The sequence below is a fragment of the Amphibalanus amphitrite genome, unplaced genomic scaffold (genome assembly GCF_019059575.1).
Source record: "Amphibalanus amphitrite isolate SeventyFive unplaced genomic scaffold, NRLGWU_Aamphi_draft 001565F_arrow, whole genome shotgun sequence".
Taxonomy (NCBI): domain Eukaryota; kingdom Metazoa; phylum Arthropoda; class Thecostraca; order Balanomorpha; family Balanidae; genus Amphibalanus; species Amphibalanus amphitrite.
Window position 1 is genome coordinate 74,441 of NW_024883058.1, and position 16,917 is coordinate 91,357.

Here is a 16,917-nt window from a genome sequence, read left to right on the forward strand (position 1 = left end):
TCACACAGCACGAAATGGTTTCATCGAAAATTTATTTTCTTCCCGACACAACCACATTCATGACCTGGCGCAAGAAATGTACAGAGATGGCATGGCATGTCCTCATCTCACGTCGTTACAAACATGAAGTGGGCCAAAAATACGTCATCCATCGAACAAACACGCATTAGACGCCACCATACACGCCGATCGCCAGAATGGCCGGACAACAAGTGCACGCTCTCTTCCATTCTTTCACACTCGCAGTCTCACACGTAATTGACATCACGTTCCAACCACACCCAATCTTCCCCCTGCCCTCCCCTCCGGTGGCCGGTTTCTTTACGCTCCTCGAACAAGTCGTGCTCTCCATTATCCTTGCTCTTTAGTGGTCACTGGTCGTTTACTCGTTTGGGTGCCGAGAAACAGTCGCTGCCACCGCCACCTATCCACACAGTCGTCAACAAAAAGCTGTGTTCCCTCTCCACCCTCATTCCATCCCTCTCCTTTCATCATATCATCCGTCCATCTCTCTCATCTCTTCGTTCCTTTCACCCCTTGTCCTCTCCCTCCCTTCCCCGGCAGTTCATCCTCAGTTCATCAGCACCTCCATCTGCACCAGTCTGGCGTGTGTATCGCCTGGCAGTCTATACGGCAGACTGCCGGCGAACGTGATGAGAAGTCTGGCAGTCTGGCGGAGTTCGGTCGGAGCGATACCGGCCTCGCCGCGCTGGGCAGAGTGGAGCAGAGTCATGGCTGCTAGGAGGACGTCGGGCATACAGCGACGCACCTGAGGGGGAGCGGGAGGGTTAAAGATGGTGAACGTGAGGTAAAGAATACAGTGGATGGTGTAGTACGGGAAAACTATGAGACAATGGCTGTGAGATTTTGTTTTTCGGCAGTGGCAGCAATAACTTACCCGGTTTCGATTGTTACGAACTTATGATACCGCTATACAAGAACTCAAGGCCATCCTTATAAATCATTTCCCCTTTCTGCCTCCTCTATCTCTCCCTCTATCTCTTTCCCTCCCGCTCTCACCTCCTCCTGCAGCCTCCCGAACTCTGCCAGCCTCATTTCCAGCTCGTTCTGCTGCAGCGGCACGAGCCGCAGTCGACGGAGCACCTCCAGTGCCTCGTCAATTCGCCGCAGACGGTACAGGTCAAAGAACGACATCAGGTCCAGCAGCAGATACAGAGTGCCGGCAGACTGTGAGGGGAGAAAGGGAAAGTCACACAGTCATAGTCATAGAGTCAGAGCGGGAAGGGTATCAGTCACCTTATAAGTCAGAGGGTAGTGGAAGCGAAGAGAATTAACTCTTGTTTGCCGGTCCCGTAGCTCAGTTGGTAGAGCGTTGGACTCCGCGTTATGAGAGCACGCGTTCCCGGTTATAACAGTCCGGGTTCGAAGCGCGACGGGCGCTTGACATTAATGGGCCTCCTGACAGGTATGGTTACGGTTGGTGGCAGGCCGTAGCCAGGCGAAGTCAGTGAGGGGACCGGCCGTGCGCGGCTATGTACGCACGTTAAACTTTGGACTCTAAATACTGCCATAGATCTGGAATTGCGCAATCGGAGGGAAGAGGGCAGGGTCACCGCAACAAGCTTCGCTTAGCGATGGCTCTGTCCTTGTGAACCCTTCCTATCCTACTCCTATCAAAAGGTTCGGGCTAAATTTATTAAAAAAAAAAAAAACAGGAATAGTGCTCAGCTATTCACCCCTCAGCAATCTTTGCATCCCACTGGCATCGAATTCATACTAAATTAACACCCTACCAGACACAAGTTCCATTCGGATTCGCTCAAAGCCACTGTCCAACCCGATACGTCAATTACATATGCCTCGTTTAGTTATATTTCAACTCACATTATCAACATCAGCCGCCTCCGCCTGTGCCCTAAGTGTCACCTATCTCACCCCCGACTCCCTTGATCTCAACCCGGCGGAACCACTTCCCTTCCCTCTCCGCCGGGCGCACCTCCGTCCCCTCCCCATCTTACCTCAGCGGATCCCCTGTGTCCGTGCTCCTTGAAGCGCCGGGCGATGCCGATGGCGGTGCCCTGAAGCCGCTCCCGGCGGGCCGTGTCGGTACTGGAGACCAGCTGACTGAGCAGGCGGTTCAGCAGCTCCAGAACCTGACACGGGGAAAGTGACACAGGCGGTGTCAGAATAACTAGCTGACACGGTACTAATGATGACACTGGGGAACAGCCTCTGGGACCCAGCGACCACTCTCGTACCGGCGTATTGACCTGGACGAAGGCAAACTCGCATCCAACAAGGTACAATTCCTTTAACCACTCTGGACATATAATTCGTGTGGGACCAAGCATCGTTCCTTGACCTGACTACCACTAGCACATCTCATACACGGCGTATCAAGTCAAGGCCATTGAAACAAATACATAATAAACTTAAAAAAGTTATAAATAAAAGTTGGCCCCCCAGCGTCGTACGGTCGAATACTCTGCACACCGAGCATCGTACTCGACCCAGTGTCGTACCCCATACTTTAATTAGTGTTGCGCGTCGTACGTCGAATACTCTGCACACCGAGCATCGTACTCGACCTAGTGTCGTACCCCATACTTGAATTAGTGTTGTTAGTCGTACTCGTACCTTATCGTGTTTGTCGGCGAGGTCGTACAGCTGTACGGCGTCTTCGAGCTGTCCGCGGCTCTCACACTCCTCAGCCACCCGCTCGATGACGGGACGCGCGTCAAAGTTGTCGTACCTGGAGCGGGATAGAAAGAGGTCAGGTCAGGGTGAGCAGGTGTCAGGACTGGGGTAGGTGAAGAGGTGTGGTAATGCAGCTAGAGGTCAGTAACTGGACATTCTCTCTCCCCCTTTCTGGTCATAGAGCCAGGACGCCCATCACGCGCTATTTTCACAGATACATGACGCCTAAAAATTATCGAGAACGGTCATGGCACTCGTATCACCCTATCGAGTGAGGCTTCTCTGAGCTCTCACCAACCCAGCGGTGATTATGAGGGACAGGTGACGGGACAGGACGTGTAACTTTGCTGTAGAAAGACAAGCCTCCCACCTTTCCACTATCTCACCCAAATTCAGTGACACTTCTCTCTCACCCACCTATCCGTGCATCCGCCACTTATCTATCAAATGATCACCTATCCAGTAAGATCCCTACCAGGTGATCCCCGTGTCTCACCTATCGAGGGCTCCGGGCTGCCTGCGTCCGTCGGCCGCCATCCTTCCCAGCAGCCTCTCGTAGCTGCCCGACTGGAGTGCCAGCTCGGCGGCGGCCGCCGCGAACAGGTCCTCGCCGCCCTCGGTGGGCGGCAGGCGGCGCAGCAGGAACAGGTAGTGCAGCGCCGACTCGGGCTCGGGGCCCTCGAACCGGCGCGTGTAGAGCAGCACCAGTCGGGCCAGGTTCAGACGGCGGCCGCCGCCGTCAGAGTCGGACGATACTGCCGTGAGAGGGAGGGCGGGAAGGGTTAGCAGGTGTTTGACGGGGTAGAAGCTTGAACAGTTTGAATAACATTGAAACCAGGGGAATTGTTCAGGGGTTGGCTGATGCCGGTGTGTAATTAGTGCCGAAGAAAATTGTGACTAACGTCGTCTCGGCGGGATAAATAACTTTTTTTTGCAGTTGGATGCCAATCGCATTATATATTTTACATGACGCAGCTCTCCCCTTTTTTTGCAAACCCTCGCACTCAATTCTTTAATAAAACCACAACACTGACAAGAGGCCAGTCACAGACACTAATTCAGGCCCACTTCCACAATAAATCCGTTACACATCCCTACGTTCCACATGACTCATTCCCCCACTGCACTCCACCGCTCCCTCCCCCTCCACTCACGTAGCGGCGCCTGCGGTGACCGGGCCAGCAGCAGCAGACTGAGCTCGTGCAGTGCCAGCGCGATATGGACAGCGTGCGCGCGCAGCCGCTCCACGCGCGCCAAAAACTCCACGGCTGCCTCCAGCTGACCGGTGAGCAGCAGCACGCGGAAGTACAGCGCCGGCTGGTTGTACGCGTCAAAATGAGACTCGCCTGCCGAGGGAGAGGGAGACGAGAAATGTTAGAAAATAATGCTCCTCTACTTTCCGGGCACCGTGTTTTGTTACCGTTGGACAGACAACAGTCGGTTCTTACTGCATTGCATATGTCTGCTTCAAGTGGACCATTTGTTTACGTTGTGTGTCATTTCCATGTACCGATGGGTATTTAGTTTTCCAATCTACACGATTACCAAGATTTGCCATGCTTCAAAGAAATATTTTACTTCTTCATATTCCACTGGGTACCCGTTGGTCACAAGCATCGCACTTTTACTGTAAACAAAGTTGTTTCACCCGGTACCGCATGCGTGAAATCTGAGCAGTCGTTTCACACTTTTACCCGTACTTTTGACCAAGTTTACCGACCCGTTCTCTCCACGTACCGTACTTGTCGACCAGTGTGGTCTGCAGCCGGGAGAGGGCCGCGCGCTGCTCGTCGCCGGCGGGCAGCGCGCTCAGGCCGCTCAGTTTCATCCAGAGGAAGTCGTCAGTGGAGGCGGTCTGGTCAGCGGACCGCTCCACCGTGTCCTCGGTGAGGTCCGGCGCGCCCAGCGCCCAGCACACCGCTCTGGGGGGACGGGGGTGTCAGCAGGGTTCAGGAGTCAACAACCAAGTCCCAAAGGGTGATAAAACTGACCACTTCCGCTCCATTTCGCTCCGTTCCATTATACTGGAATCCGTTCCATCCGTTCCATTATCCCCGATCCATCCTATCAACCGTCCTGTCTCCATCCCCGTCCTTTTCCATTTCCCTCCAATTCCATCCCTAACGTAATCTCTCACATGTCATCCAACCACCCCATTTCTACCCCACCCTCATCCCCCCTCACCTGGTGTAGTGGTCCCCGGTACCGCTGGCCCGACAGCTGTACTGCAGCTGCCGCAGCTCGGACAGACACTCGGGCGGCAGCCGGCCATCCTGACTGGCCTCCACGCGGGCCAGAACGCGCGCGATGTCCGACAGAGGCGGCCTGTGAATGAAGCCGTACAAGATAGTGTCAACGCCATCAGTGGTTGTAGTTATATAAGCCCATGCAAGGTGAAACATAGGCACCGGCTCCCATTATCTATTAAAGCGAGGGGGCATCCAGGGCTATCATTACCGATATAGATGGCTCTGATACTGCAATTTTTGTCCGGCCGTACGTAAGAAAACCTTAACTTCATATAAACACTTTGCAAATTACTCCCAAGAGACGAACTAAACATTACGTAAAATTGGAACCAAATAACCCCAAAGATTTCCAAACTCCTTCCCTCGCTCCCAGTCTTACCCGGCCCTCTGCGCGGCCTGTCTGGCGGCCGCCGGGTCGCCACAGCGCAGACAGTGGTAGATGACCGCCCAGGCGGGCAGACCCTGCAGCAGCGGGTCGTCGGGCGCCGCGGTGGGCGGCCGGACGGCCAGGTACGACTGGACCAGTTGGAGAGTGCCCGGCTCGCCGCCCAGACCGGCCATCGACAGGTGGCTGTACACGAGACGCTGCAGCCGCGACACGTAACTGTGGGGGAGAAAAGGCCACGTGATTAGCGACAGACAGGTGGCTGTACACGAGACGCTGCAGGCGCGACACGTAACTGTAGGGGGAGCAAAGGTCACCTGATTAGCGACAGACAGGTGGCTGTACACGAGACGCTGCAGCCGCGACACGTAACTGTAGGGGGGGGGGCAAAGGTCACGTGATTAGCGACAGAGATTAGCGACAGAGAGGTGGCTGCAGACGAAACGCTGCAGCCGCGACACGTAACTGCAAGGGAGAGCAAAGGTCACGTGATTAGCGACAGAGAGGTGGCTGTACACGAGACGCTGCAGGCGCGACACGTAACTGTAGGGGGAGCAAAGGCCACGTGATTAGCGACAGACAGGTGGCTGTACACGAGACGCTGCAGGCGCGACACGTAACTGTAGGAGGGGAGCAGAGGCCACGTGATTAGCGACAGACAGGTGGCTGTACACGAGACGCTGCAGGCGCGACACATAACTGAGGGAGGGGGGAGGGGGGCAAAGGTCACGTGACTATGGGTTAAAAGATAACGTCATAAAAGAGACACGGTGTGGTAAAAACCCATAGGGGACAAATCAGCAGAATTCAAGAAAAACTTATTTGAAAAAGTGCGAAAAGACGCGACGACTTTCTTCGAAACGCCCATGTTCCATTTCAAGTGACACAAATTTGGCACCATTATTGACTAAACTGTATACTTAACAAACACATGAATTTCATGGGCGTTGGCTAGCCCACGGTAAATTTATTGGCCGCTCACCTGGTCTCGAGGAAGCGTTTGGCCTGTCGTATCATGGCGGCCTGCACCGAGTTGGAGAAGCGCCCCACCTCCGATCGGACACCCACCTGGGTGACGCAGCGCACCGTGTCCCACAGCTCCACGGCCACCTGGTGGGCCGACAGGGAAACACACAGAGGTGGAAACAGACAGAGGTAACACCGTGTCCCACAGCTCCATGGCCACCTGGCGGGTGAAAAGATGAAATATTACTTTTGCATATAACATTACACTTTGATACATATTATGGACGTTGCTGAAATCAAAGACGTATGCAGGACTGACAGAATGAGCCGGTGCATCGTTGACACCTAAAAGGTTTGAATCTAAGTACATTATCTTGGCTTTTTTGGTAGTACTGAGGGATAACTAATAAATGAGTGGAACAAAACATCTCACAAAAAAATAGGCAAATTGTATTTACATTAAAAGAAAAATGGCAAGGACATGGTCATATGCGAAAATATTTCCTATTAAAAACAATTCCAACTATCACCCATTATCTGTCAAAGTTGACAGATAATGGGTGATATCACTGATGTTAGTTGTCGGACTTTCGTCCCCGTCTTGAGTTGAGATGTTAGTTTCACAACGTTTCGGCCAGTTACTTCTCCGGCCGTCGTCAGGTGTTCTTTGGCCCTTAGAAGGACCTGGATGTTGGTGGCGTTGCGCCGTACGCGTCATACCGTTCGAAAGCTCCTGTAGTCAGCGGGAATCGAACTCGGGTTTCCCCGGTGATAGTCCACGGTTCTAACCACTCCACTATCGAGACAGTCTGCCTCGATAGTGGAGTGGTTAGAACCGTGGACTATCACCGGGGAAACCCGAGTTCGATTCCCGCTGACTACAGGAGCTTTCGAACGGTATGACGCGTACGGCGCAACGCCACCAACATCCAGGTCCTTCTAAGGGCCAAAGAACACCTGACGACGGCCGGAGAAGTAACTGGCCGAAACGTTGTGAAACTAACATCTCAACTCAAGACGGGGACGAAAGTCCGACAACTAACATCAGTGATACTAACACCTCGTCTCAAGCATTCAGAAGAACTATAATGGGTGATAGTTGGAATTGTGATAGATAGTTGGAATGGGTGATAGTTGGAAAAAGTTTTCCAAAAAAAAAGTTTGCCAGAGCTGGCAACTTGTATTAAATGGGTGATAGTTCTATCACCCATTTAATACAAGTTGCCAGCTCTGGCAGCGTAACAAAAATATCTCGCATGCCGTGCCCCGCCACTCACATCGTCTCCGAGTTTGGCCATCAGCTCTCGGCAGGTGGTGACCAGGTCTGGCCGCGGCCCGTCCGAGCTCAGCTGCTCGATGTACTTGGCAATCGTGTCCACGTAGGCCTTCTCCTGGGCGGTCAGGGTGCTACGCACGCCGGCCGCGCCAGAGCTCGAGCTCACTGACAGCTGGGGGAGAGGGGGTGAGGGTCAAATTAAAGCTGAAAATTCACTTTAATGAAAGGTACTCATTCGTCTTGGGTGAGTAACACTGGGGAGCCATCACTCATATTTTTTAGAAGCATCAGTTTCGGCTGTTCACATTTACAACAAGAGGCTTGAGTTAAGTTCAATTTAATTGTAGCATGCATCTAAGCTAATGGTACAATGCAGTCATCGCTCGTCGGCTCACGAAAGTTATATGATGTGATGACCACGTAAAACATCAGTCTCCTACCCAAGGATATATGATGCCATCAGTCCCTCACCTCGGGCTGTAGAGTCACGTCGAGCAGGTCGTGCCCGGAGGGCGCCAGCGTGCTCAGCAGACGGTGTTTGGCCAGCTCCCAGCACGAGCTGAACGCCTCGTAGTGCGCCCGGTCCACCGCTTCGAATGTCTGCCGCGGGATGAAAATCGTAAATAGATGCTTCAGAGATCAAAGACAAGATTCAAAAGAACAGCACACATTCCTACAACCATCGTTATTTCCATAGATAGGTACCTAAAATTTCCAATCGTTCTTTGTCTTCAAAATTTTGTACTATATTTTGTAGTCGAGATTCGTTTATCCGATTATACCCACGATCTTTCACTATATCCGCCATGACAAAATAACTTCCGACGTTTGTACGCCGATTCGCATTTGACATTTTCCGATCTCGTCTAACAGCTGATTTACCTCCGTGCCCAAAATTCCGACACGACCGATTGAATGGGAACGATTGAATTTTAACACTCTCTGAAGTCCCCTACATCAGCCGTTTTCAACTTCTCATCCCGTTTCCACTACTCTTCCACCACTGCCCACGCCCTCTCTCCGCCGCCACTCCGCACCTCTTTCCGGGACTGTTCAATGACGGTCAGCACTGCGTTCTCTCGCTCGTTGCGCAGAAATCCAGCGATGTCCGTGTCCTGGACAGGCTCCAGTGGCTGGAAGGTTCTGGAAGCGTCCAGGGCATCCAGACGCATGGAGAGGGCTGGCAGGTCGACACCCTTGGAGCCCAGTAGGATCGACCTGGTGACGGTGACAGAGATTTGGTTTGATAAATTTACCTTTGATCAAGCACCTAACTTGTCATGGATGCTCAACATCTGTCACTAAATGTGTCAATAACGAGAAATAGAAATGACCAGAACCGACAAAGCCAGAAGGAAAGCTTACAAAGTCAAATTGAAATATAATGCAGGAAAGAAAAGGTCAGAGGTCCTGTACAGCACCGTGTCAGTACAGTCGTCCCATACCACTCACGCTGCACCATGCCAGTACAGTCGTCCCACACCACTCACGCCTTGACATCCTGCGCTCCAGTCTGCGCAGTGCGCGCCCACAGCTGCTCTCCAGCCTGCAGCAGCTGCTTGAGGTTGCGCTGGACTCGCGGCAGCGGCGCAGCGGTGTCCATGTCGGTGGTGAGCCGACTGGCCTGCTGGACCAGCTCCGAGAAGCCGCCCTCAGACATTGTCTGTAGACAGTGTAAGAATTCAGCTAGAGTAATCAAGAGGTTCATCAGTGTATGTTTGAGACTCAGATTGCTCATTTCCTATTAGGCATTACTGATTACAGCCCTGATCGAAGTTCAAACTTCAAACATTTAAAGGAAATAGTTCACATTTTAACATGGGTTTTGAACTGGAATAGCAGTTCCGTAGCTTGGGTTGAGACGAGCATAAATCAGGAGCTTTTACAGCCCAACGATCACCCTAGGCAAAGATATTCTATTTCTCGTCCCGAAAAATGTGTCTTGCGTTGAGGATCTGTGCCTTGCATATATTCGCATCCAGTATGAAACGAGCATGGGTCCCGAAAATTCTTCAGAAACTAGAGAAATTATCTACGAGAACTCTAGAGAAATTCGCTCCAGTGAGGCGCTCCAGTAACAAAAGCACGAGCAGATCGCCCAAATGCCGGTGGCAGCGATAATTTCTCTAGTTTAAGAATTTTCGGGACCCATGCTCTTTTCATACTGGATCGCGTGTGCCTTACAGAAACTGAAAAGTTCTTCCTATATCAAAAATATAGAAAATAATCTTTTGTTGTAAAAAGGTTTTATTTTCTTTGCTGATCATTTTGAACATAAAAAATCACAAATCCATTGCAAAAAAATAATTTCGTGAAAGTGAACTATTTCCTTTAATCTAATGGGTATCTACAGCTATTGATGACAATTTGATCTATTTATGGAAGCACTTGACTTTGAATCTTTACTTACTGATAGCCCAGAAAACCTGTGACTTTGTAGTAAGACACCTAGCTAGTCGGGGACTCGGGGAAGGTGGCGGGTAGATCAAGATATGAGATTAGCAGCGGAAGGAAGTGGCAATTGGCATGCTTTTATTGTGTTGATAGCCCTAGCTTCACATGTCACCAATCTTTTCAGATATTTCGACTGAATTTGTATCAGGATAATTTCACTCAATGGAACAATATTTAATGAAATAAATAGCAATTTCAATTTAAGCCACATCTGCCATCATTTCAGTCTCATTTTGCTTTCAAACTCACCTTTGAGTCGCGACAGTAATATGCAAAATAAATCAGCCACTTAAACCGATTGTTTTTCTGATGATTTTTGGTCACTATCCTTGAAAAAATATTTTAATTCAACAAACGATAAGGACAACCAACAGTTCCTCGCCAACCTCACGCGGCAAACACGCGCGCGCCTGCAGCAAAATAGCAAGGGCCCTGATCGGCGGCCGGCTAGTACTCTTGCCCGCGCTCACATACGTGCACGTTACCCCGGCAACGGGCTATTGACCAATGAGAAGCGAGGAAAGTGTTACGTCACTGCGATTTTTCATATACCTGTGCCCCCCGGACGTGACGTAGTGTGCTCGCGCGCGTGCAGGGTCTGTGCGATCGAAAAAGAGCGCTAGCAGCGCGCCACTCGACGCCGCAATTGTCAAAAGCGGCGTGTTAGTATGCTTTATTTTGAATGATGTGTGTAAAAGTGAGTTTTTATCTTGTGAAATTGGAAGAAATGGTTGGAATCAGGCACGTACCCAGGATTTCGCCCAGGAGGGGGCCACCTGCTTTCGAAGGGGCCCCCCATAGTGTATAGGGCCCCCCAGGTTCCCCGGGGGCCCCCGGGAGTCATGAAGAACCTTTCGATGGTGGGGGGGGGGGGGGCATAGTGGGTCCGGTCTCTCCTGCAGATGTAGGTGAGAAAACGCCACGTGTGTGGGAAAACGCAATTCAGTTCTTTACAACCTAATGTAGCATTTGGTTGTGATTTCTCGCGTTCAACTTCATCAAAGTCAATTAAAATGGTCTCTGTAACGGTCTAAGCCTTGAGAAAATGTGGAAAATTGGAAAGTAGAAATATTTTTGCTTGAGGAGTGTGCATGAAACGCACGGCATTTTATTAGCTGGATAAGCATTTCAAACATTCGAGTTTATTGTTCATTGAATGAGGCAACTCTCTGCAATAAACGAACAGACCATTATGTTGAGTGCACAGTAGGTACATACGGTCATGCTCAGGTATGCCCCCACGGAAACGAGTGGATGCGAAACGCAGGCACGAGATCTTGTTGCGGAAGCTAAAAATGAAAATGAACGTGGTAACTTCCCCAGTAAGCAACATGATGGTCAAAAGAGACATGGCATAATCCGCATTACAGGAAGGTCTGGAACGCATGTGAAAGAAACACTGGATGACTCGTAAAGCACACGCAGTTACGACGAACACACGAGTGCGCACATGACTCGTAAAACACATGCAGTGACGACGAACACACGAGTGCGCACACCGGGCGCTTGTCGGGTACATGTTGTGCATCACTGGGCGCTAGTAGTCGGTAAGCAGCACATAGGTGGCGCAGAGATACTACAGATCGAGAACATCACGTGCGAACCGTCGGCGACCCCGAGAGGACGGTGGCAGCTCCCGGTCTGAGCGAGGGGTGGTTAGGGAACGCGAGCACGGGTGACAGTGATTCGGGAGACACACCGGTATAGCAGTAGGCTGTCGGTCAGGGGAGTGCGTCCCTGATTCAAGGGCCACAGCTGGAGGGGTCGCCGAGGGCGATGAGGCGGCGTTTGCAGGATCTGGCTCTGGACTGGGGCCCTGCGCGGGGGGCGGAAGTGACTCAGCCCCGTCGGTCTGGGACGGTGGTGTGCCAGTCAGCGAAGACTGAGCAGTGCCAGGTCGCAGCTGTGGGTGGTGCAGACCGTGATCGGCGGGGTGGGGCCTGGGCGCGGGAAGAGGGACAGTAGGTGTCGTGTGCGCGAGGGGTACAAACGAGCGCAAGAACTTCCGATTGCGTAGGGTCATCCGTCGTGATCCGTCGAGCATGATCTGGTATTGCCGAAACGGCAATGCGGCCACCACCACTCCACGGCGGTCCCAGTTTCGAGGGTGGTTGCCCGACTGATTTTGAACCAGCACATGCTGGCCAGCTTTTAGTGGAGGCAGGTCCTTAGTGTGTGCTTGCAGACGCTCATGGTCACGAGAGGTGCGCTTGGCTAGTGCTTTCTCCCTCCAGCATGCGACATCTTGCCACGTCTGGCTGAGATCCTTGTGGTTACGTAGGGGGGGCTGCAGCGGTAGCCCTGGGAGGAAGTCCCGCAACTGTCTCCCGAGGACTAGCTCAGCTGGGGACAAGCCGGTGTCTCTGTCAGGGGTGTTGCGGTGCTGCAAGAGTGCGCGAGTGAGTTTCACAGAGTCGAGGGACCCATCAGCAGTGACGTTGTCCCGTATGAGGCGTTTGGCCGTTTTCACAGCGACCTCAGCACGGCAGTTCGCGTGAGGAAAAGCGACCGATGTGAGGCGGTGGTGGATCCCGTGCTGAACGAGGAAATCCTTTACCTCTTGGGCCATGAACTGAGGCCCACCATCACTTGTGAGTGTTTCGGGGACCCCCAGACCGCGGCAGAGTTCCATGAGGACGTCTTTTAGGCTGATGCCGCGCCAGATCTGAAACCAATTGCTGAATCGGTCAACAACGACCCCGTATGTGTTCCCCATGTACGTGAAGTAATCGGCAGCCACGTGTTGGAATGGATATTCCGGCGTGGCTGGTGGGATAGGCGGCATGTCGGCCTGTGATGGCGCATGTCTGTTGCAAGCCGCGCAGCGTTGCCGGACCGCTTCAATGTCCTGGGACATGTGGGGCCAAAACACGGAGCGTTCCGCGCGTAGCCTCATGCCAGTCACTCCCTGGTGCGCGGCATGGAGGGTGTCTAGGACACGGGACCTGAGAGCCTCGGGGATGACAGGTCGGCCGTGGAAGAGAAGGACGGGCCCCGACGTGCTGAGGTCGTGCCGGATGCGCCAAAGAGCGCGGAGTGGATGAGGGAAACCATCCGGACACGCAGGGAATGACGTGTTCGCCATTTGAACTGCCTGGCGGATGATGGGGTCTTGTTCCGACGCCCGAGACAGGGTGGGCCAGTCGATCGGTTGCAGTGCTGGCGACACCGAGCACAGAATGTCGGAGTCGTCTTCATCACCTGGATCCTGCGGGCGTGCCATTAGAGAGAATAGGTGATGGAAAGAGTAGCCCTCATCGACCACAAACAGCTCGTCGATCTGTGACTCGACAAAGCTGTCATCGGACCCCTCGCGCTGTTCCCTCACACCATACCTCGAGAGAGCGTCGGGGCCTCCATGGAGGCGACCCGGGACGTGGACCAGAGAGAAGGACCAGCCGAAGCTTTTCTCTTTTAGGCGTCTCAGCCTAGGATTGTCTATGCCGTCCAGGGAACGGTCGCCGAAAATACCCAGGAGAGGTTTGTGGTCGGTTCCCACCACCAGTTGGTCACAGCCGAGTGTAAAGTATTTAGTTTTTTCGAGGGCATTGGTGACGCTCAATGCCTCGCCCTCTGTTGGGGAATAGCGACTCTCGGCGCTAGAGGTGAACCGAGACCCGACGCCACACACACGCCACCCAGCGGGGCAGCAGGTCGGCTTGAGTTCGGTGCAGGTACAGTGTTTTTGAAGGAGGACGTACCCGAGTCCTGTTTTACACCAGTCCGTGAGGATGCACGTGGGCTTGGCGCGGTCAAACGACTGGATTCCCTTCTCCACCTCCCGAGCGATGACCTCCCTGGTGTTTCGGAACAGCTGGTCCAGAGTCTCGTCCCAGTACCAAGGACAGTCCTTCTTAAGGAGGGCGCGGAAGGGGAGGAGTTTAGGCTGGGTGGCATAGAAAGCCGACACTTGATTGACCAGAGCCATGAATGATCGAAGGTCGGTCACCGAGGTCGGCGTCGGAAACGACCGAATAGCCTCCGTGTGGGACGGCAACGGTCGGACGCCGTCAGGGCCCAGACGAAAGCCGGCCCAGTCCACGGTCTTTTCACAGAACACGAACTTGTCGCGGTTCTGGAGGATGCCGTTTCGGCCACAGAGCGTCAGATACTCCGCCGCATGTTGGAACATGCATCGAATCGTGGGCTGGTACAGGATGGAGTCGTCGATGACCCTGTCACAAGACTTCACATTCAGTGTGACCCGATCGAATCGGTGAGTGTAGGCATCTCCGGAGACCTTGTACCCTTGAGGGACGGTTTTGTAGCGGTACCTGCCCCATGGTGTCAGAAAGGTCGTGAGGTGGCGGTCCGATTCGCGAATGGCGACGGAGTGGTAGCCGTTGAAGGCATCTGTAGTGGTTTTCCACTGATCCGCGGGCACGGCCATGGCTTTTTGGAAAGGGGGCATTGTGGGATGCGTCTGACGGATGCTGGCCTCGTTGAGGGCCTGGAAGTTGATGGTTCGGCGGGGCTCGCCGTTGTGCTTGCGGGTCACTACCATTCGTGAGCACCACGTGACTGGCTCGTTGACGTCTACTTTTTCCAGTACCCCCATGGCGACGTCCCTGTCAAGGTCCCGACGCACCCTGTCTTCCCAGTGTAGGGGAACGACAGCTGGTGTGTACACGGCGTGAGGGGTCGCGCCAGGCTTCACGGCGAACTCGAGGGGTGTGCCGTGCATGAGGGGGAGGGGCTGGTGGCAGCAAGTGTTAAACGTGGATGACGCGTAATGGTCGAGCAGCAGCTGCTTCAGGGCAGGGATGTCAGCATCGGTGGGGTTATCTGGCAGAGGTGGCGGCTCGGGTGTCGGAGCGCGGCGAGGGCATCCGCATGGTGCCAGGTCAGGTGCAGACGGAGCCGAAGCAGCCGGCTCGGTGTCGAGCGCGGAGACAGCTCCTGGTTTACCCGAAGGTGGGTAGGGGAACTCGGAGGAAATGGAGCCCAGCGCCTGGAGTGCACGGGCAGAGAGGTACAGTCCAGTCAGTTCCTCCGCCACATACACAGCCTCCAGCGTAGACGCCGACCGGCCCCCGTTACTCACTTGGATGGTGGCAGGGAGGGTTCCCCAGATCGTAAGTCGGGCCCGGTTGGCGGTCGAGAGCGTGATACGTGACGGCAGCAAGGACGACCGCCGCACACCTAGGGCGCTGAGGGTATCCGGGCCGCAGCAGGTCACTGTGGCACCCGTGTCAGCCACTGCCACGCACGTAACTGGTGGCGGGACCGCGACACTGTCACGGGCCCGGTCGGTGCATGGGAGGCTGGCCACGTCGACTTGGACCTGCACCGGCAGACGGTTTGATGCTGGGCCAGCGTCGGCGATGGAGCTGCTGCTCGGTTCCAGGATAAACCGGGAGCTCAGCTCTAGGAGAGTGGCGTCAATCTCATCTGCTGTTTCTCTACGAGCGGGCTGACGAGGCCGGTGTTGGCTACGGCAAACAGCTGGCAGATGGCCACGACGACCACAGGTGCAGATGTGGTTGACTGCCTTACACTGGCGACGGTGGTCGTGGGCAGCCTCCCCACAGTTGCGACAGACTGTGTGGGATGCCTGGCCGCTTGGCTGTGGCGGTGCGTTGGTGCGGGGTCCAGAAAGTTTCAATTTTTGATACGAGGAGCGAATCCGACCCAGTTCTTCACTCTGGATAGCTTGCTGGCTCCGTTTGGCGGTTTCCTTCGTCACTGCATACTGCTCGGCCGCCGCAAGTGTAAGCGGAGTTTGAGTCAGCAACTCTGATTGCACCTCGGTGTCGCACAGGCCCGACAAGAACTGGAATAGCACCATTTCCTCCTCGAAGCTTACTGCCTGGTCACAACGGCACTGTACGACCAAGTGACACTGTCGCGCCACCTCACGCAGCCTCGCCGCGAATTGCGCCACGGGCTGACCGGGATCTTGCTTCATCCGCTGGAGCTTGAGGATGTGGGATAGCCGGTTCTCAGGTCGCACCATGAGGTCTGCGATATGAGTCAGGAGTTGGTGCTCGCTCAAGGATGTGAGTCCAGCACCAAATCGGGCGTACAACAGGCTGTACGCAGGCGAAGGCAGCGCTTGCAAGACAGTGTCTGGGTCATCGCCAGATATGCCGGCCCTTCGCTTGTAGGTCGTGAGCTGCTGCCTGAAGACCCCCAGCGCCGTGTCTGTTACAACACCATCTGGCGAGACCTCCAGTGTTGGTAACTTGGCCTTCTCAGGGGCGGCAGCAGCGGTTGGTGGGTGCGACGCTGTCTGATGCATCTGCAGCAGCTGAATGCCCACTGACCCGTCAAGCGCCGGAGTCTGGAACCCACAGTTGGGCCAGGGGCACTGCAACTGGATTGCAGAGGGCGTAGGTTGAGCAGGAGTGGTCATAGCTGTAGTTGCAGGCTTGTCGGCTCGATCAGATAGCAAAACTTCAGTGGAGTTGCCTCATAGCTGGATAAGCATTTCAAACATTCGAGTTTATTGTTCATTGAATGAGGCAACTCTCTGCAATAAACGAACAGACCATTATGTTGAGTGCACAGTAGGTACATACGGTCATGCTCAGGTATTTATGAGCGAGCGCCTCAATTACTGAACATCCTCCAATTCCGGATATGTAGGTATATAATATAATAGTGGGGAATAGATGTCTCGTTATCGGAATTCCACTACCTGGCAACTAGCCCTACGTAAACGCGGTTATTATATGTTTCACTAGGAAACGAGCGCAATTGTACTTTTAGCCAGAAAATAAATGCTTGGGTAATTCTGGGACACTCTGTATTAACCCGCGCCCTGCTGGGGGGGTGTTTGAACACCCCCCTTGTGGTTTTTCGCGAATATCTCAAAAACGGCGGCGCGGAGCGCCGCCGTTTTTGGTACACCTTATCATACATCAATTCTACACATCTTCTAAAAATTTCAGACCAAGGTCATTCAAGGTCAGGTCACCAGGTCACTT

At 53.7% G+C, this 16,917-nt stretch overlaps 1 protein-coding gene across 2 annotated transcripts; it reads right to left on the reverse strand.

Moving 5' to 3' along the window:
- Window positions 1–15: 15 nt before the first annotated feature.
- Window positions 16–10,478, reverse strand: LOC122373871 (nuclear pore complex protein Nup93-like). Of its 2 annotated transcripts, XM_043352268.1 has the most exons (16): window positions 10,238–10,478; window positions 9,025–9,197; window positions 8,572–8,752; window positions 8,006–8,134; window positions 7,536–7,706; window positions 6,275–6,402; window positions 5,287–5,511; window positions 4,843–4,983; window positions 4,396–4,580; window positions 3,813–4,004; window positions 3,408–3,413; window positions 3,155–3,248; window positions 2,599–2,713; window positions 1,980–2,114; window positions 1,021–1,188; window positions 16–769 (listed from the first exon to the last, which is right to left on the reverse strand). In XM_043352268.1, exons 2-16 carry the CDS (start codon window positions 9,192–9,194, stop codon window positions 572–574), a joined length of 2,238 nt encoding a protein of 745 aa, XP_043208203.1. In that variant the 5' UTR covers window positions 9,195–9,197; window positions 10,238–10,478; the 3' UTR covers window positions 16–571. The 2 variants fall into 2 exon arrangements, with proteins under 2 accessions (XP_043208203.1, XP_043208202.1); XM_043352267.1 differs by having other exon boundaries at window positions 3,155–3,413.
- Between the last annotated feature and the right edge of the window lie 6,439 nt (window positions 10,479–16,917).

What these genes read in the sequence shown, in the direction of transcription:
- LOC122373871 (XM_043352267.1), bottom strand. Translation starts at nt 9,194, where the DNA reads ATGTCTGAGGGCGGCTTCTCGGAGCTGGTCCAGCAGGCCAGTCGGCTC. An exon ending in GTCACCGCAGGCGCCGCTAC is followed by an intron (nt 3,414 to 3,812) that starts GTGAGTGGAGGG and finishes CTCTCACGGCAG; the next exon opens with TATCGTCCGACTCTGACGGC. An exon ending in TCGGGAGGCTGCAGGAGGAG is followed by an intron (nt 770 to 1,020) that starts GTGAGAGCGGGA and finishes GCTCCCCCTCAG; the next exon opens with GTGCGTCGCTGTATGCCCGA.